Here is a 20566-nt window from a genome sequence, read left to right on the forward strand (position 1 = left end):
GAAGTATCTTCAACCAATACTATATTTTTGAGATTATTAATTAACTTAAATGATGACAATAACAATAATGATTATAATATATTAAAAGACACGTAAACTAATCATCATCATCATGCAAGTAAAATATGTTTTGTACCTCGTATCATGATGATGATGATTAGATTCCTGCACACCCTCTTCAATTACTACACCTTGTTCCTCTCTGTACACCCCCCTACATATGGTAGGCTTGACCCACCAAAATGATTCCTTTTAAAATAGAATAGTTCCTAGCAAAATTCAGTTATCAACCAACCCATGCAATTGATTGCCTTCCCACGTATAGGGCTGTCAATTTTGGCTGGTTGGCCCACTAACCCGGCCCATCACCCCAAACAAAAAAATTAAAAAACCTATATTTAACGGCCCAAGATGTCGAATTTTCCAATGTCGATTTTTTTTAATGGATCAGATTGAAGAAATTTGAAACTGGGATCGATCCAATGGTTCAATTGGGCCCAATCGAAATTTATAACAAAATTGGTTCGATTATTGAACCATTGGTTTTTATGAATATTTTCTTTAAAGAAGATACTTACGGGCAAAAAAAAAAAAAGCTGGTCCAACCAAAATTGAATCAAGGTCCACCGAAATATCTATAATTGGCATTCGATCGACGAGCTTTCCCACCTATCCATGCCCTTCCCTCATTCGTATTGAGGGGAAAAATAAAAATTGGGCTTGATCCATGGAATTGCAAGAGAATGGATGTGTTAAGAGGAGAGACAATATAACACTTAATAAGTAGAAAGATTTACCAAAAAGACCTATCTGTTATAATTTTATTACAAAAACTCCCATACTTTATCAAGTTTATTACTGAACAAAACTTATTTTACAAATCAGGTTAGTGTGATTAACTTAGTATGATTTCAAATCTTACTAAGGGTCGTTGGGCCCATATGGATTATCTATTGGCAATCCAACACCACATATTTCTAGATTTCATGGAAAAACTCTTATTCAAAAGATTTTTTTTTTTAAAGAAAAATCATTTTTGTGTTTGATCAAATGTGTCGAAAATGGATGGCTACTGAACCCCTAAATTTAAAACTAAAATACAATGGTGAAAATTAATTTTTTTTCTTTTATAACTTTTTGGCATTAGATCATGTTTTTGTACGCCACAAATTAATGCGGTTAGGATCCACTCTAAGCTATGTTAAGTAAGAAATTAATCACATCAATTTGAATTTTATAACGTGATCCCTACTCCAATGTTTGTTGGGTAATAACAAACTTGATAAAGTAAGGTTCTCTTGTAGTTGTCAAAACTCCAAAGGAGTTTTTATTTTTTTATTATAGTAAAAATGCTTCAGGTAGATGTAATATCTTTAATAAGTATTTGATTTAAAGAATTAAAAATATTATAGGTATTTAATAATTTAAAATGATGTAAGGTCCCTCTCTAAGGTTTGTTGATTAACAATCTTAATAAAGTAATGTTCCCCCAGAATTGTTGAGTTGTTGGAACTCCAATGGAGTTTTTGTAATATAATTGCAAGTGATGGTTTCAGCCTTGTAAATCTCTTATTAAAATAACCACATACATACAAAAATGTTATTTTTCTTTTGGGAAATTTCATTGACACGTCGTGAACTCTGAGTTCAGGCCAAAGTGGAAAACAAAATTTTGCTTTTTTATATGGAGTGTCCAAAATAATTTTTTAATTTTTTAGAGGTGCCCTAAAAATATGAGGCCCTTAGAGTTTGTTGGAGTGTCAATAGAATTTCCCCTTTTTTTTTTTTTTTTTTCAATTTCTTTTAGTCAAGGGTATTCTTGTGATTTCATTTGTAGATGACGGCAAAAAGGTAAAAGAAGCGACGTGATTTGTTATTTAGGTTAGTGACGCCGGTCTCTATACTGTCAATGACATTGATGGGTCAGTTTCGCTTTGGTTTGTAAGGAACTTAGAACCATAACCATTTTATTTAGTTCGTCCCGATTCTTGTCGGCTCTAAGTTCAATTCAAAATAAATGGAATCAGAACTATCATCACAGGTACCCATTGATTCCGGTTCTCAAGAATCGAATGAGAAATTAAACGTATTTCAAAGTATTATATAATAAAAAAAATCATTTCAAAAAATTAACATATTATCAACAAATCTATTAACTTAGTTATAATTTGTTATTCTAAAGATACAAATTAATGATTTTTTTTTTCAAAAATAAAAATTTATCTTTATAAAAGGTAAGAAATTTTTAAAAGAATAACTCATTTTAAGCTACAATTGATAATTTATATGAAAAATTGAAGAATTTTATAACATGCATTTATTTTTAAATAAAAAATACCTTAAATCATCTATATTATGGAAAGAAATGACAAAATAAATCGGTTCCAGGTACCCATTGGATATAACCTAATGGTTCCGGTTCCATTTTAGACCCAGTCTAATCGGTTCCAATAAAAAGAGATCTAGAATCGGGATTTTTGGTTTCGATTCGATTAAATGGATACCCATTGACACCCTTAAATGACATAGGCATGACGAGGATTGATTAACCACCTATTAGTGACTTCTACCCATTCTTATGATTTATTTATTAGTTTTCCATGGGGTCATTTAACCAATGCTTGAACAAATTGGAACAATAGTAAGTAATTTGACCTCTAATAAAAATGAAGTATGAACATTAAATTAGATATAGTTGAGAATATGCATTTAATGAATCCCGAGGAGTTGGCTCAATCGTAATTTCAGACCAATAAATGGTTAAATGCCCAAAGTCATGAGTTTGATACCCGGTATGAGCATTAATTCCTCAAGGGCCATCGACAAGGGTGGGCCCTCACTTACCTAGTGAGTGATGTGCAAGCAGTGCACATGCCCAGGACTAGTCCTTAGACAAAAAAAAATGTATTTCATGGTTCATTTAAAAATTTAGTCAAATAAATGAAATATGGCAAAAATGCGTAAGAGAATAGTTCTGGGTACGAGTTCAATGCTTAATGGGGATATTAGCATTCTCCTCAATTTCAATTTTTAGAAAATATATTTACTATTTATTTTTTAGAACAAAAGATAAGGTATGCATTTTAATCATTTTTTTTATAACTTGGTATCCCTGTAGATAGAGGACTAGACCTATATTGGGCTTTACCCAGTCCATAGACCATGGTCTTGTCTAAGGATTAGTCCTGGGGCACGTGCAATGTCCGCATATCGCATGCACCAGGAAAGTGAAGGTCCACCCGCGAAATTAATGCTCATATTGGGTATTGAACTCACGACCTATGGACATTAATCGTTTATTGGTCCGAAATTGCCATTGAGCGTACCCTTCGGGGTTACATATTTTTAATCATTGCATGTTAGTATTTCTGTAGTATCAAAAAATTTATATTATATTTTCACAAAAGCTTTTATTGCATTTATGAAACAAATAAATATACTTATGAGATTATTGTGAAAATATATATTATAAAATGACTAAAAATATTATTATATTTTTTATTAAAAAAAAAAAAAAAATGTATAGATTTCAAAGTATTTTAAAAAAATCAAAGTTATGGATGATGCAAATGTCCCCTTAAAGCATTCACAAGTGTTCCTTCCAAAATAAAATAATATTCTTCTTTTGGATAGCTGCTTGGTATATAAGATCATTATCCTTGATCATGTCATCTCGAGAGGAAATATTGTGATAAATATCTACTATTTTGTAAGATTTGTAGGAGTTGTCTACCAAAATCTTATTCATGACCCCTTTGCATAATTTTTTTTTTTGTTGTTGTTGTTGTTGTTGTTAAAGTTCTCTCGTTGTTCAAATAGGATCGTGTTTTCCTAGATTCCCAGGAATGCGAAACGCCTGCACATCACATTCACCAAGTAAGTGAGGGTGCGCCATCACGGGTGGTCCTGAGGGATTAATGCTCATATTGGGTATCAAACTCACGACCTATGGGCATTAATCCACTTATCTGTTCGAAATTGCCATTGAGCCAACCTGAGGTTGTATTGGTTCTATTTTTCTTTATACATATATCTCGATTGTTACATCATCAAAATTAATAGTCATAGATTTTTCTAAATCAACTTTTGATACTAAGTGTAGCATTAAGTGATTAATAATAGTATGGAAATATAGATAATGATTTATTAAAGAAGATTATCAGACCTAATGTAGCACTGTTAGATACACGATATCCAGAACTTGATTTATTGATAGACTTCAATAAAAAATTTCATATATCTCTTCTTTCACTCGATTCCAAATAAGAAAATGATAAAACTTACCTAAAAGAAGTAAATTTTGTATGAAAATATATTTGCCTCTCAAAATTTCTTACACCCTCTTCATGCATTACCATTTTAAACTTGACATTTCATCCCCCCGCACACATGCTTTGCTCACACAAAAATACAACCTCAACCCCACACAAAGCTTCACTTACCAAAGGCATCCATTTATGTTAAATTCTCAAAGTAGAAAATATTATACAATAAATTATCATATATTTAGAAAAATAACTCAGAATGCTACTTTTTTCTCTGGAATATGATTAATTATCATTGGAATACGCACAAATATCTTATAACTAGTGGAGAGGTATTTTTCTTGGCTTATCTTGAATAACTCAAATCTCTTTGATGTCGGACTCTCTTCCTATACAAACGTGCTGGGACATTAGTGTGGTATTTGCCAAACACCCTCTGATGTTCAAATTAGAATTGAGATTGCAAAAAGTAATAATTAAGAGTTTTGATCACCTTCCAAAAGTCCTTTCTCTCAAGGTTTCCTTTCCTATTTATGGGTCGAACCCTTTCCTTAACTACGTTTTAGCCACATCACCCCCTTCTAAATCCTTGGCCCATTAACCTAAAACCCCTATATAAATATAGGAAATTTTCCCTTTAAAAAAGAATGTGATTAACGCGGTTAATTGCCCTGAGATTCTCGAGATATCTTCCCAATTTGAACTCACAGAGAGTAGGACGACTCGTCCTACTCATGGTTTGCTCCTCCCTGGCTAGGAGTAGACAAACACTCAACTCGACTCAATTATGCTATGATGATTAGAGCCAATGAACTCTTAGGTACTGCACATATGGGTTGCGTCGAATCCTACTTACTTTTTCGTTAGATCATTCTCAAATTCAGACATGTGTAGAGTCCAAATCCAATTCATCTTTTACCTTATATGGGTAAGATGATATTATTACTTTTTGTTGGATGATTTTTGGCATAAATATCTTGAGTTGGTTCAATATGATGGTGAAACAATGGAAATACTCTAATAAGTATGGAGGTTTGAAGAAAAATGAACCTAACATTTTCACATACCTACTCCAGAGTGTGTCGTATTATCAACAACAATCCTCTCAATTTGTTGAGAATCTTTTCACATTCACTCTATTGAAGATGTTGGATTACACCCGCTAAGGGGATGTCTACAAATATACTCTTAACGCTCAAGTCCTCAATAAAATAGGTCTTTTCAAAGACAGTTGAGTAAAGATTAAAAGTTGTTTACCATAACATCATATATGGTAAGGCTGTCAATTACGTGTAAGGATCCACAACTCGACCAGTTTTTTTTCACTCAAAACACATACAATGATACTTTGACACTCTTTTATTTTTCTCCAAACACCCCCTTACGTTCCTTGACATAGCAGTTACATAACCATAAATCTTTTTCTTGTGTATCCCGAAGCAAAAGATGTACGGTTCTGTGAGGGGGGTGTATGAAAAAAAGAGTGTCCCCCACAACTCCTCAAAAAAATGAGGGTAAGTACCTTGAACTTAAGCTTGCAAAGTAGGGATGGATTTGTAATTTTTGAGTCCTTCAAGTTGGATTAAAATTCATACTAGGTAATTTGTGGAATACCATGAATTCGTACTAATCAATTTGCAAACCTAATTCTTCAAGGTTGCTATAATTGTTGATTGGGTTCGATGAATCAAATAGTGAAGATACAACTTGGTTTCTTCTTCTCCTTTTTTTTCCTCTTCCCGAAAATTCTATTATGTCTCTTCATCTTTCGTATTCTTTTTTCCTTACGTAGATTTATAAAAGAAAAATAAATTTAGATATTTTTTCAATTCAACGTTTAAAATTTCTTTAACTTTATAATTAAACTCATGAATTGCATGTTTGAATCATACATATGGACAAGTGAATCAAAATAAAGAACACAAACGAATTATCTATGCCTACCTCTACGAATCAGGTTCAACTTCGAACAACAAACCGAACATGAACCAAGTTCAACAAACCAGGTAACATAGATTTAGATGATTGGCTCTTCATAAAATGATCATGATCATCAAAACAGTTCTATTTTTTTTTGGTAGGTGGGGCCAAATCAAGGGATTGTCCAGATTGAACAATCAATATTAAATAATTTCTTTAACCCCACAGTCCTCGTAAAACCCACAACTACAATCTGTCCTTCTGTCCTCATCTTGTGTGATTAAAAGCAGTTTCAATGCTGTTATCTGTTGCAATGATTTCAGCTCATCTACTCCTCCAACCACTTAGTAGTTATTATTGATCCCAACCCCTCACTCTCAGGAGTCAGGTCTTAATAAATAAATTCCCATCCGTTTCTCCTCCTACTCCAACTTCCCCACTTTGAATGCTTGTTCTCTCTCATGAATCTTAACCAATAAGAACAACCCAGATTAAATTGGTTACATGGGTTTCTTATTTAATCCCAATTAACAAAACCCATTTCTTCGATTCTTTCTACCATCTCAGATACTCAGATCAAACACTAATGGAAGAACATCTCTGTTTCACTGAGCAACTAAAATCCCAACCTTCATGGATTCTTCTGCTCTCAATTCTGGGTACAATCTGTCTATTGAAATCCTCTTAGCTTTCCTCAAATGGGTTTACGTTTCTTTTCTCAGACCTGGTAAGAATCTTAAGAAATATGGGTCTTGGGCGCTTGTAACTGGACCTACAGATGGTATTGGAAAAGGTTTCGCCTTTCAATTAGCAAGAAAAGGTCTTAATTTGGTGTTGGTGGGTCGAAATCCTAATAAATTAAACGATGTTTCCGATGCAATTCGGGCTAAATTTGGAAAAACCCAGATAAAGAATGTTGTTGTGGATTTCTCTGGTGATCTTTCTGAAGGAATTCGAAAGATTCAAGAAGAGATTGAAGGGTTGGATATTGGAGTTTTGATTAATAATGTTGGGATTTCTTACCCATATGCGAAATTCTTCCACGAAGTCGATGAAGAGTTATTGAGAAATCTGATTAGAATTAACGTGGAAGGTACTACTAAGGTTACAAGGGCTGTTCTTCCTGGGATGCTGAAGAGGAAGAGAGGTGCAATTGTTAATATTGGATCCGGTGCTGCCAATGTTATACCTTCCGATCCTCTTTATGCTGTTTATGCCGGCACAAAGGCGTAAGTGTTCTGTTTTTTGTTAAATTTTCTACAATTTCTTTGTTTTATTTTCTTCTTTTGGTAGTAATGATGAGTAGGAATGTAGTTTGATTTGTTGTTTGCTTTAAGAACTTATAAACCACTAAACTGCTTAAATTCTATATTGAAATATCAGTTTATCTCATGATCCTATTGTTTGTTGTTAAATTATAAAGATTTGAGTCTATTTTGTTTATTTATTTATTTCTTTCCACCATTTTAAGACCAAAACACAATATTACAGTAGTAGCTTGGAGCCACTGTAGAAATTTCCCCTAGAGAGACCACCTTTCCCAAAGAGACGCAATAATTTATTAGCTGATCTAAGAGAATAAGGGAGAATGAGACCCTTCAAACTTTAGGCAACTTCGGAATTTGTTTGGTGAGTGTGATCCTTTTTCGTAAATTAGAAGTTCTTTCAATTGCGTTACGAATCTTCTTGGACAATAGTGTTCTCAAAATTCAAGGTTTGGAAAATTTTGGAGGCCTTGAAGAAATACAGCTTTGGCTTTGATTGAATCACATTCTTTAAGTCGGGCGGGGCTGGGATTTTCTTGTAGTGGGGGCAAACTGTAGTTAATGCTACAATTGAAGAATTTGAAGATGAATGGTTTTGAGAGAAATTCAGAGGTTTTTGGTTAAAAATTAAAGAAAATGATATTTAGGTCATTTCCATTTAGTCTGTGAGAGAAAGCCCAACTATAGAAGCAATGTCATCTTCAACAAAATTGAAGGTGTGGGGAGGTGAGGGAGTGGGGGTAAATGGGGCATGTAAGTAGTTGAAAATATAGTTATGTAGGGTCAATTGCCCCCACAGGCTCCTTACTAGCTCCGCCCCTGCTTTAAGCGGTATTAAGTCGACATGAATGACCCTCCCCACCCCCCTCCAAAAAAATAAAAATAAAAAAACCCATCTGCGATGGGCCCGGATTGCCGTCCCATTAACACTACATCAAAGCATAAAATCAGATTTTGTTGTTTTAAGTATATCTCTATTTCTTGTTTGTGGTGATTTGGAAGTTATATAGAGTACATTACTTGAAGGTTGGAACTTCTTTTTTGAAGTACTGAATTAATGGCCCATGACTTGAATTTGTTTTCAGGTACATTGATCAGTTCTCGAGATGCCTCTATGTAGAGTACAAGAAGAGTGGAATTGATGTGCAGTGTCAGGTATGTGATTTTCGATTGTGCATCAACTAACTTTACCTTTTTTACTCAGTTGTTTTTTAATCTTAATTTCAAGATAAGAATGATTTCGCATAAGATAATTGTATGTGAAATTAGAAAATTTTATATCTTGATTGTATTAGGTATGATGTGTCTTGGATTATATATGAAATTTAAAATTGAGAGACTACTTCAGTTTGATGGCATTCTAATTAACAATTTTAATGGGAACATTTAAATTAGTGTCTCAGTAGGATCTATCTCTAATTATTCTCAAAATAATACTAATAATAGATAAAATAATTTAGATCCTCGGAAATTGACATTCATGAGCTAGGCGATTTGAACGACACGCTCATCTTTTTTATTTTTTGAGTGAAGAACCCCAAATCTTTGGGATAAGACTTCGATGATGATCTTTTTACTTTGTGACCAACCTTTTGAAACTTTCAAATTTTCCAAATAGAGGTGTTTAAGATGATAGTATTTGCTTTGGCTATGGTTTCTGTTATCTTGGACACAGGTTCCTTTGTATGTGGCGACAAAGATGGCTTCAATTCGGAGATCTTCCTTCCTTGTACCCTCGACAGATGGTTATGCTCGGTCTGCTATGCGGTGGATAGGCTACGAACCACGTTGCACGCCATATTGGCCCCATTCACTTTTGTGGAATATTGCATACATGTTGCCAGAGTTTGTCATTGATGCATGGCGTCTGCAGTACTGCCTCGGTGTTCGTAAGAAGGGTCAACTCAAAGAGTCTAGGAAGAAGGAATAAACAGTAGAATCAAGATCTGCAAGCCCAACTCCATATGCTTTAATGCCATATGTGTCATGTTTTCTCTTTCTTGTTTTGGTGAAGTAGTCTGAGATCTTTGGATTGCAAGAAAAATATGAACTCTAGAGGCATCTGTCATGTTATCTCCTTTTAATTGTTTCTTTTTCTTTTTTTTTTATGAATAATCAGAGTATATAGAAAATGAGTCTGGTTTACTATCATGGTTTGATGCATTTATGAATCTTTCCTTAAGATTTATGTGACTGGCATTCATCAGAAGAAAGTGAAATGAGGTTAATATTTGGCTATTTACTTCCATGTTTTGATGTACGTATGGATCTTTCCTTAAGTATCAAATTCAACGACATCCATGTTTTGTTGTCAATAATTTAATGCCGAGGGGAACATCTAAATCACCCCCCAAAATATAAAAATAAATAATGGCATGTACACGATGACCCATTCTATAGCGGCTTTCACTCTAATACCTTATTTTGGTCTCTCAAGCATCCCTTTCCCCAGGTCACTCCTTCTATTAACACCCCTGGTGTTCACTTAGCAGCAACTTTCACTCTGGTAACCCTCTTCCCCAAGTTGCTCCTGAGGTTTGAACTTTGAACTAGAGACATGATACTGGCTCTAATACCAAATTATATGAACCCAAACCCAACAAAAAAATAATAATAATAATAAAATACACGTAGAGATTAATGGTGCAAAAAAATTGACCCACCACGTCTCTTTGCGGTCACAACATACAAATTGAGCGAAAGAAAGCGAAAACGGGTTGAAAAATGATGAAAGGCATTTGATTTTTTAATTTTTTTTTCTATCATATGCATAATTTTGAATAGAAGAACGAGCATGCATAAAAAAGTAGTAATTTTAATGGAGTGTCTGTGAATGAGAAGAATCTAAACTACACATTTTTTTAAAACTAAAATGAGCATGTTGGAGAATTCACAGTAAAGCTAAAACCAGCTCTCGGTACAAGAAAACACACTAAAAACTAAAGTGAAATCTCATTTCAAACTTTATAACTGAGATAAGGTACAATTGAAGAAAAAACTAACTTGTTCCCTTGAATGTTGGGAGGTAAGTGAAGGAAAATAAGAAACAAACAACATTTTGTCATCATGCAATTTCTACATCCTTCACAACAACTGGTTGAGTATCATCTTTATTCGAGTTCCTAGTGATTGCTCGGCTCAGAAAGGACTTCTGGCTAAATATCCGGATCATCCTACTTCTTGACCTTGGAATTGGTTCAGATACAATTGTAGATTCTCTTCCACTATTTTTCTTTGCTAGCTCTTCAGATAGAGAACTATTAAGACTATCAAAACGTCGCTTGATTGTCGGAAACCTTGAGATATTCCTCGTAATCCCTCGGAGCCTTCACGGGGAAATAAAAAAGAAAATAAAAAGAAGTACAAAGATGAGTTGAGAGGGATTTTATGAGTTCGATATTACCTTCGAGCCAATGCATCAAGTTCAGCTTGCTTCCGTTGTGTCTCCGGTGGTGACCCGAGATTTGAATTCTTCAATCTCTCAGGATCGCCATTTAACAGAACCAATTTGCAGAAATATTTCTCTTCGGAATCTGAAAGGTTCAGAGCTTTGATCTGGTCTTTGATGATCAATAAAGGGTTTAAGAACCAATCAAAGAAGGCATGTTTGGGTCTATTCATGGTAGTTATCTCAGTACTGTTCTCGCCTACAAGAAAAACAAGAATGCCTTGAAAGACCTACAAGAAATGAAGAAAAAAGAAAAGAGAAAACCATGTTTTTTAACTTACTAAACAGTAGACCGTCAGAGTTGGCGTTGATCGAACGCAGAAGTACTTGAAGGATGCTGTACGCTGGTAAGCCGATACTTAGGACTCCATTGTCATGTTTGCCATCTTGGGGATTTATTAGTCCTTCAGAAGTCAGAATCTCGCCTTGATGCTTATACTCTGAAAATAAGCCATCCAGTAACTGCACACACACATTCCACTTACAATAAATAGATGCTTAAAAAGACACAGTTTCAAGTGGGTAACTCGCCAAACATGGAGACTAACCCAAGTAACCAAGTCGTAGGTGCTATCTACAATCAATTCTAAATATAATCCCTGAGAGTCATGTGACCTAGTAGTTTGGGCAAATGTATCGATTGTGTCAGCTGATATGTTGAGGCCAACTGTGGACCCTACATGTGTGAAAAATGAAGTGGCAAAGAGAACAGACAAGGAATCACACACAAAACACAAGGAATTACGTGGTTTGGCAGTGTGCTTACGTCCACGGATCAGATAAAAATGCAATCACTATCTTCTTTCAAGTTTTACAGCCCTAGAGATCTCTAGCAAAAATCAGAGTAGAGAAAATGTGTCTTTCTCCCCAAAAATAGAAAACCTTTAAAAAATATTACATAATTGCCCTTTCTGAAACCTACAAAATTGGGTCCAGGGGCGTTTGGCCCCTGACCCCCTCAGCTCAGAGTATCCCCAACAGAAGACAAGACATATACACAACGACATGTGCATTGCGCATTCACATGGGTTAAGTAGATTGCGTATGTGGATTGATTCCTTGGTGAGTCTGGGATTTAGTAATTATATTTATCATGTCTCTAGTTTAAATAGAAGGTGCCGCTTAGTTAAGTGGTGAAGGCTTGAGGAGAGTTGATCCGATGACCTAGGTTCAAATCCCGAACCCATCTTCACCTCCATTAACCACTAATCCCCTGCTTGCTTAGGCAAAAAAAACAAGTCTCTAGTTCAATAGATTTGCGTGGACCGTGAATAGGTAGTCCATGATTTTTCTGTATCCTTTGGGAGAGGTAATATCACCCTAAACCCTGGCTTTTTATCATATATAGGACAAGATTAAATAATGTCAGGGGCTGTAATTCATCACTGCTGAGTGAATGGAGGAAGTATTTCTTAGTGTTTATAGCATGTTGAAGAGGACCAGACTAAAAAATGAATCATTTGTTGCTCCCATATCAATTGATATGATATACTCATTTACCACAGTGGTGGTAGCCCGGCAGGGACCATATTGAAGATGAAGTGCCAAACCCTAAAGACTGAATTCATCAATTCAAGGAGAATTCCACAAGAGATTCTTAGAAGATATGGGGCTTGATAAAAAAAAACGCTGCTGCTGAAGAGTCCTGACCAATGACATAAGAATTCAATGAGGGAGAAGGAAGAGATCAAAAGGCCTTTACAACAGTTAATGAGACACACCAAGGTGTGCACCAAGGCTCAAAGAATTCTTTATGTACAGTCCATCAAGCTTGATTGTCCAAGGTTCAATGCAGATCTCTAAAGCTGAGTATGTTTCTCTACCATCAGATCCATGCAAATCATAAGGCTAATATTTCTTTGATCAATTTAGATTTAGAGTGGCCTGACGGCATATGAATACATCCACGACACATCGGCAAAGTCGGTTCAAGAATTTAAGGCCAAGTTTGGGAATCTCAAATATCATGAATTTGGATGGATAGAAGAACACTAAATGGGCTGATTTATTTGCAGCTTGTTGAAGGAGACGTAAGCTCATGCAGTCATGACTTCTTATCTGAAGCAGTCGGGAATCAGACACAGATATCCGCCAACCAAAGCTGGAACCAAAACTGCACTGCTTGGACGACTCCACAGACCATGTTGCATTCGCCAATCAACCAAGTGATACCCAAAGTGCAAAAAAAAATGGTTTTTAGGATAGAAAATTGGCTGAAGGAACTTGAGGATGACAAAGATAATGATCCGAGTGTTACATGATAAATTTGCTGATTTCAAGCAAGGGAAAGGTTAATGTCAAGGGGGTGTGAATCTTCCTGAGTGGATCTCAAACATGAGCATGAGATGATTTACATGGATGACATTGATTGCATGCATGTAGCTAGATTTTAATCATGTTTTTAATTTAAATATATGTGCTTGGAGGGCAAATAGAGTCCTGATTTTTGACAAATAATTCGAGACATGTGAGATGGAGTAGCACTAATATGTGATAAAAGGAATGTCATTGAGATGGTTTTGTTACATGCAACAGTGACCAATGACACCTCATATCCGAAGGAATATGCAGGTTGAAGGTTCTAAAGTGTGAGAGGATGACCATAAAGGGACGTAGATTAAGGTATTGAGAACAAATCCGAAAACATTTAATTAATAAAAGACATAGCCTTATAAAATGGAACAGAAAATGTGATTCGTTCAGCCAACCTCTGGTATTAGGAATTAGATTTTGGGACAGATCTTTAGTAAAATTATAGGTTGTTTTGGGGTAGAAGATCTTGTTTGATATTTGTCATCATGGAGTAGATGGTTATGATTCACCATTGACGAGGGAATGTATAAACTATTTCACAGTGTAGAACACATTGAAGAGAGGATTCACCCTCCAAAGAGAAAGATTTGTTGGTTTGGTATCATGGTATAAAAACTCTGTATTGGTACAATAAACTTTGAATCATACTATGACTGTTCTAAGATTTCAGTCAAAGGAGAAACTCATGCAAATAAATATTTTATAAGATTTTATGGACATAAGAAGAAGTACCTCAAGTGGCGTCAACTCAATAATAGTGCTCCTTAGTGAGAGAGAGAGTGATCGGGATGGTGGACCTCTGAAAGAGTCGGGCCTTGAGAAAGAAGCAGCACGTGAGTTGGTGCGTAAGGAGGTGCCCTTCTTTCGATACCGAATCCTAATAATCTCAGAAAGTAAGTAGATTTGTCAATTAAAGTAATAAAGAATTAAAAAAAAAAAACAACGAAGCAATTCATATGAAATACTAAGTGCCACACAACACCTAGGAAAGATGGACCATTCTTGCATGGAAAGCACATCGTTGGTGTACTCATCATAGATGGCCAAGGAAGTGATGATATACTTGAGCCCTAACCAAGCAGAGGACTCCTGTGAATTTGAAAACCACAACAATAAATTTTTAGAAGCTTGAAACTAATTCCAAGTTTTTAAGTTGAACTACGAACAAAATCTCACTGATTACTAACAAATATTGGGCATTAGATTCTAACCTGGTATACGACAACACCTGCATAGGAACCTAAGAAGATACTCGATACCATTGAAGCCAGGACGGCACCAACAACCGCTACCGGCCACAGAAGAATAGCAAGACCAGCAAATGGTACGCATATGGTTTCTAAGAAAGGGCCTTCACGACCTATAAGATCATGAAATAAGCGGTGCCATCCCTTGAAAAGCATGTAGGGGCTCTTGTAGATGGCAACACATGAGATCACCAACATGTCAACCATGAAACCAAGCGCTCCAACTAAAACGGCACCCGGGAGATGGAGCAATCTGTAATGTGTAGATAAGTTGAAAGCCTTGTTTTTCATTAACATAAACCACCACCAAAAGAAAAGTGGTCATCTTGCTATCATTATCATAAAAACATATTTACCAAAAAAAACAATTTACTGGCATACACTAACCAGATATTCAATAATTTTTTTTTTTCAAAAAAGAAAACAAAAGAGATGTTAACCATGGCAGCGACCTTAGAAAAACCAAGGAATGGTGATGAACAAGACCCACACTTTTCTTATTTTCCTTTTTTCGAATGACAACGTGCTACCACTATTGCACAATTTCTATTTCAACTGATTTATTTAAAGAGCTGTTATTGGCACCCCAACTTTTACTTATTACACCCCATTTTTTAAATTATGTATCACACCCCAATTTAAGATTAAAACACACTCTTCAAACATTATAAAGGTTTGGCAAAATTTATAATCTCAACATTACAAAACAATATAACACTGCTCAAACAATTTTAGTAGTTGTTTACAATTATGATTAGGTTCATATAAAATCTTAAATACAAAAAAAAAAAAAAAAAAAAAAAACAAAAACAAAAAAAAAAAGATATTTAGCAAAAACAAAAGAGAGAGTTTCTATTGGCACCCCAACTTTTACTTATTCTCAATCATTCACTCATTTTCTTTATTTTTAATTGGGGGTGCCAATAGCAGCTCTCTTTATTTGGCTTAAATGACACTACAAGGTTGGTTTGCTATCACATGCTACAAGAATCAACTTTCTTATCACACTGGTTGCATGTATAATTTCAATGAGGCAAGTGCAAACAGCAAACCTGATCTCATATGGTTTTCCATTCGGTGGTTCGTGGAAGCGGAGGTCTTCCATAACTGAGAAATAGGAATAATAGCATACATCCCTGAAGTCCCTAACCACGTTACAACTCCCTTTGACTGTGCTCCAAGTCCCGTCCTACACATGTAAGCAAAGGAAACTCTTACAAGTTGGGAATAAAAACAAACTAACAATTAGAAACATTAATCTTACTGTTATGAATTATACATACAAAGTTAGTGTGGAAAAACACATCAGTCTTCCCTTCTCCAACAGCATCAAAGGTGGCAATCAATGGTGCTAGAAAGCCATACCCTGCTCCTCCGATTATGCTCCCAACAATGCCAACCGGTAACCACGAAATCAAGAGAGGACATACACCTATACATAGTACGAGCTTCAAAAGTGGTCCTACTAGTTTGGCTCTGGTTTCAGGGAAATAAACAAAGATGAAATAGATTAGTATTATACCCCCATTTATCCCTGTGACCCTCTAATATACAGAGCTATCCCCCTCTCCAACAGATCGGTCTTTTGGAGTAGTTGGCTGTTAACAAGGTATCAGAGCGCTAGGTTTGTATAGGTCAAGGGTTCAATTCTTTCCACCCTTATGAGTGAGCGGGAGTGCTGAGGGTATATTTTCCTCCACTCTCGGGTGTATCATACCCCAGTTAAGCACCATGACCCTCTTATATTCATAACTCTCCCTCTCTCCAACAGATTGGTCTTTTGGAGTAGTTGGATGGTAAACAAAACAAATTGAGCTAGGAAAACAGTAAACTACCGTGCGATGCAATAACATGTCCAGATTAAGTGTGTTGGCCATAGACCCAAAATGACTGCAGTGTTCCCAATTGTAATGATAAGGCATATCAATGGGCAGAAAATTGCACCTGTAATAATAAATAAATAAAAATTAATTAAGGAGATTCAATGGTGTGATACATTGTTTTCTAATATAGTACACCAGACACCAGTGTCAGAGTCATCATTTTCCCCAAAGAACTAAGAAAATCAGAGAGTTCAACAATGGAACATTCCCATAATATCAAAATTGCTGGCTTGAGTGAAGTTTATTATTGCAAATGCCCAACCTTTCTTCTCAAATTGCATGAAAATTCCAAATAATTTGTTAATGCATGGCTGACACTCGCACAATATCGAAATTGATGGCCATAAGTGAAGTTAATTATTGCAAATGCCCCATCTTTTCTTCTCATATTGCATGAAAATTCCAAATAATTATAATTTGTTAATGCATGGCTGAACATTCACACAATATTGAAATTGCTGGTTTTGAGTGAAGTTAATTATTGCAAATGCCCATCCTTCTCAAATTGAATGCAAATTCCAAATAATATGTTAATGTTAAGTGCCTATAAATTATCCTCTTGTTTCAAGATTTGATGCATCTTGATGTATTTTATTTTAATTGTTTTAGAGTTTCAATTAGTTAAGGAGTCTTATGTAACATGTATGTAATGTGTGATTGTGTGGGTATGTAACGTGTAGGGGTAGTTATGGATTGTGTAGGAGTTATGGTTATGGGTAGTTAGTTAAGGATAGGAGTGGTTCTTAAAAGAGTTGTAATGTATTTATATCTCTTAATTGGAATGAAAATGAAAAGTCGAATTTCTAGAAAATCAGAATTATTTAGGAAGTTGGTTGCCCTTGAAGTAACTTAATATCTATTAAATTGCTAAAAATAAGAAGGCACGTAATAGTGTTATCAGAGCGGAAGATCCTATCATGGCTAAAGGAACAAGGAATTCTATGCTCGATGAGGTGATTGCGTTGTTGAAAGAAACTACTGAATCGATGGGAAAATGTTACAAGATTTGGTGCAACAGATGGCAACCAAGAATTCTAAGATGAACCTTTCTAATGGCCAGAATAAGGAGGCGGGAGAGTACTTGAATGAAAGATCCATCACTCGCAACCATGGAATACTTCTTGGGGAGAGTGATCGCACTATTCAAACTCGAACATCGCGATTGGATTTTCCACGGTTCGATGGAACTGACCCTACGGGTTGTTTATATAGAGCAGAGCAATTCTTTGTTTACCAACATACTCCTACTTCTCAAAGGTTACTCATGGCTTCCTTTCATATGGAAGGGAAGGCCCTCCAATGGTTCAGGTGGATAGAGAGATCAGGAGCAATTGGTAGTTGGGAGGAGTTTGGAAATGCTCTACGATCAAGGTTTGGTCCATCCCAATGTGAGGACCCCACAACTTTACTATCCAAGCTTCGTTAAACCGCTCTGGTTGAGGATTATCAAACTAGGAGTTAGCAAATAGAATTGAAGGTCTTAACGAATCCTTCATGGTGAGTCATTTTGTGGGAGGACTGAAGGAAGAAATTCGTTTGAGTGTTCAGATGTTGAAACCAACAACACTCACTGATGCGCCTCACTTGCATGTAAGAAGAAAAAATATTGGCTCAAGGGCAGTTGAACAACCCTACAAACGACACCAACACAATCATTCCTTCAGGAAATATTAACAAACCACTAATAGCTTCTCTTAAACGACTCTCACCTATAGAGATGAAAGAGCGTAGAGACCGCGGGTTATGTTATAATTACGATAAGAAATTCTCCCTAGGTCATAAATGTAAAGTTTAGAAACTTTTCCTTTTGGAGGGGAATTGGCCAGAGGAAATAGGTGAAGACAGCGGGGGAGACGATGGAGATGAAATTGAAGATGAAGAGGGAGGGAATACTTTCTAAATCTAAACCTTGAGGATAAGGTTTTTTACAAGGGGTAGAGAATGTTATGCGCCTAAAAATTATCCTCAATATCAAGATTTGGTGCATCTTGATGTATTTTATTTTAATTGTTTTAGAGTTTCAATTAGTTAAAGAGTCTTATGTAATATGTATGTAACGTGTGATTGTGTGGGAATGTAACGTATAAGGGTAGTTACAGATTTTGTAGGAGTTATGGTTATGGGTAGTTAGTTAAGGATAGGAGTGGTTCTTAAAAGAGTTGTTGTGTATTTATATCTCTTAATTGGAATGAAAATGGAAGTCGAATTTCCAGAAAATCAGAATTATTTACGAGTTGGTTGCCCTCGAAGGAAGGCGTAACAATTAATGCATGCTTGTGTTAAGCAAAATTAGAGATAGCCATGAACTCAGTCTATATTAGGAAATAAGAGTTCAATCTTAATGAGCCAAACAATCGAGAATCCAACAAAACAAATCCTTTAAATAGATAAGCAAAATAAACAACTAGGAAAATACCCATCTAGCAAATTGTTGTCAACAATATAACCAACTGTTTCTTTCTTCTTTCTTTAAAAAACAAAAAATAATAATAATAATAAATAAATAAATAAATAAATAAATAAATTAAAAAAAACTCAATTACAAGTAAAATCCACAAATACCCAATTAGAAGGGAACAATGAAAAATATAATTATAAATGAAACTCATCTCAGAACAAGAAAAATAATAATTGAAGGACTGACCTTTAATGATACCCAGAAGAAGAAGCCCAATGAAGAAAGGCAAAAAACAGATGAAGTTCCATAAAGTATACCAAAAACCCTGTGGAGGCTCCATATTTCCTCACCCAGATCTCCAAATTACTTCAAACCCATAACATAATCAAGCCCCATACCAAAGAATCACTTAAAACCACTTAGAGAGGAAACCCCATTAATAGATAAACCAGTTTCTACACATTCACCTAGAAAACCTGCCAAAATATCTGCTTTTTCCCTCTCTCTCACAGTCTCACTCCTCTGAATCCACCCATAAAGTACAAAAAAAAAGAAGGGTTTTTTACTGTTGGGAGTTTAAATAAAGTAGAAACTGAAAAATCTAATTTGCGATGTTTAGAGACGGTTGGATTAACCGTTTGAGAGGTAATATCTCATGTGAGATTTAGAGATTGAGAGAGTTTACAAGATGGGTGGATGTCTAAGTTACTCTTCGAGGAAGAAAAAAAATCAACAAGAGAGAGAAAGAGAATTACTGGATTACGCTTAAAGCAAAGAACACTGCCAGTCCTGCCACACAAAATGTCGATTAAAGTCGATAAACAAAAAAGAGATACTGTTGTGCTTGCTCGGCTGGACCAATTTTTGCAACTGCAATTTTATGGTCTCCCAAGTGTATTCGGAAGGTTAACCTGTTGGGATTGAGCCACGTGTTTCTGTTTTACATTGCCGATGGACGAATTATTCATTAGCTTAGATGTAGCAAAAAGATTATTCAGTAAACGTTTTCAAGCCGACAAACGCAACAAATGAATGTCATGGGGACTCCTGTCTAGGCTCTTGACTCTTGACTCTTGACGTGGAAGTTGGAATCAATCAACCCAAATCATATAAGCGCACGTTAAATATTATTTAGGTCCATTAATCCCATGGGCCTGGTCATGGGTATAAATTTGATTTCAAGCCCATGGTGTAAATTGTTGAAATCGTCAAGGGTATAAATAGGGCTGTTAATAGATCGGATCAGACCCAAAACTCGATCCGTACTGATTCAATTATTTTGAATCTGGATCAAAGATTTGGGTTTCGGTAAGAATCTGGTTTGATAACCCAATTTGATAAATTTTGAGAAAACTAAGGGTGCGATTGATTGCGCTTGTAAACGCAGATTCACGGGCGTTTGCGTCAAAACGCTGAGATTTACAATAATTCGCGCGCTTGATAGCGCTTCAAAACTTTGCGTTTTGAATTTAAAAACGCAAATTCGTTAAAAAACACGGTGAAATGAAAAGCGCGTGAGAGCCGCTTCACGTAATTGTGTTTTAAAACGCTGAAGTGAAATGATGAAATTACCCTTAGTCATTTATCCTATTTCCACGCACAGTCCGCGATATAACCTTATACGTCTTCTTCGTCTTTATCACTCTCTCTCTCTCATCGATTTCAACCGTATCAGTGACCCCTCGACGTCGACGACGACCATCACTCCGATCGAAACCCATCGACGATGGTGACGTGCTAATCGTTAAATCAAAACCCATTGAAGACGACTGTAAACAGCATGCTTTCGAAACCCATCGACGCCATTTCTTGTTGAATCTAACTCCG

General features: G+C 35.6%; 2 protein-coding genes across 2 annotated transcripts; one reads left to right on the forward strand and one right to left on the reverse strand.

Annotated features, from left to right (window-relative positions):
* The first annotated feature begins 6427 nt into the window (after window positions 1-6427).
* On the forward strand, window positions 6428-9692 carry LOC147398654 (very-long-chain 3-oxoacyl-CoA reductase 1-like). Its single transcript, XM_086447911.1, is given in 4 exon segments — window positions 6428-6862; window positions 6865-7414; window positions 8536-8605; window positions 9126-9692. Coding segments are annotated over 4 exon segments (966 nt in total). The 5' UTR covers window positions 6428-6771; the 3' UTR covers window positions 9381-9692.
* A 691-nt stretch (window positions 9693-10383) lies between these two features.
* Window positions 10384-19513, reverse strand: LOC147398655 (putative membrane protein At3g27390). Its single transcript, XM_086447912.1, has 10 exons — window positions 18986-19513; window positions 16294-16402; window positions 15742-15934; window positions 15511-15647; window positions 14423-14711; window positions 14194-14300; window positions 13944-14088; window positions 11180-11360; window positions 10854-11097; window positions 10384-10776 (listed from the first exon to the last, which is right to left on the reverse strand). The coding sequence occupies exons 1-10, from the start codon at window positions 19077-19079 to the stop codon at window positions 10515-10517; spliced, it is 1761 nt and encodes a 586-aa protein (XP_086304038.1). The 5' UTR covers window positions 19080-19513; the 3' UTR covers window positions 10384-10514.
* Window positions 19514-20566: the final 1053 nt, after the last annotated feature.

The sequence above is a fragment of the Akebia trifoliata genome, chromosome 7, assembly GCF_017979445.1.
Source record: "Akebia trifoliata isolate Shusen 1 chromosome 7, ASM1797944v1, whole genome shotgun sequence".
In the NCBI taxonomy this organism is placed as follows: domain Eukaryota; kingdom Viridiplantae; phylum Streptophyta; class Magnoliopsida; order Ranunculales; family Lardizabalaceae; genus Akebia; species Akebia trifoliata.

Bases quoted from the DNA above. Each gene is read 5' to 3' on its own strand.
- LOC147398655 (XM_086447912.1), bottom strand. From the start codon at position 19,079: ATGGAGCCTCCACAGGGTTTTTGGTATACTTTATGGAACTTCATCTGT. The intron at 15,935-16,293 runs GTAGTTTACTGT...CCCTGAAACCAG, and splicing joins ACATGTTATTGCATCGCACG to AGCCAAACTAGTAGGACCAC. The intron at 10,777-10,853 runs GTAATATCGAAC...TTCCCCGTGAAG, and splicing joins CTTGATGCATTGGCTCGAAG to GCTCCGAGGGATTACGAGGA.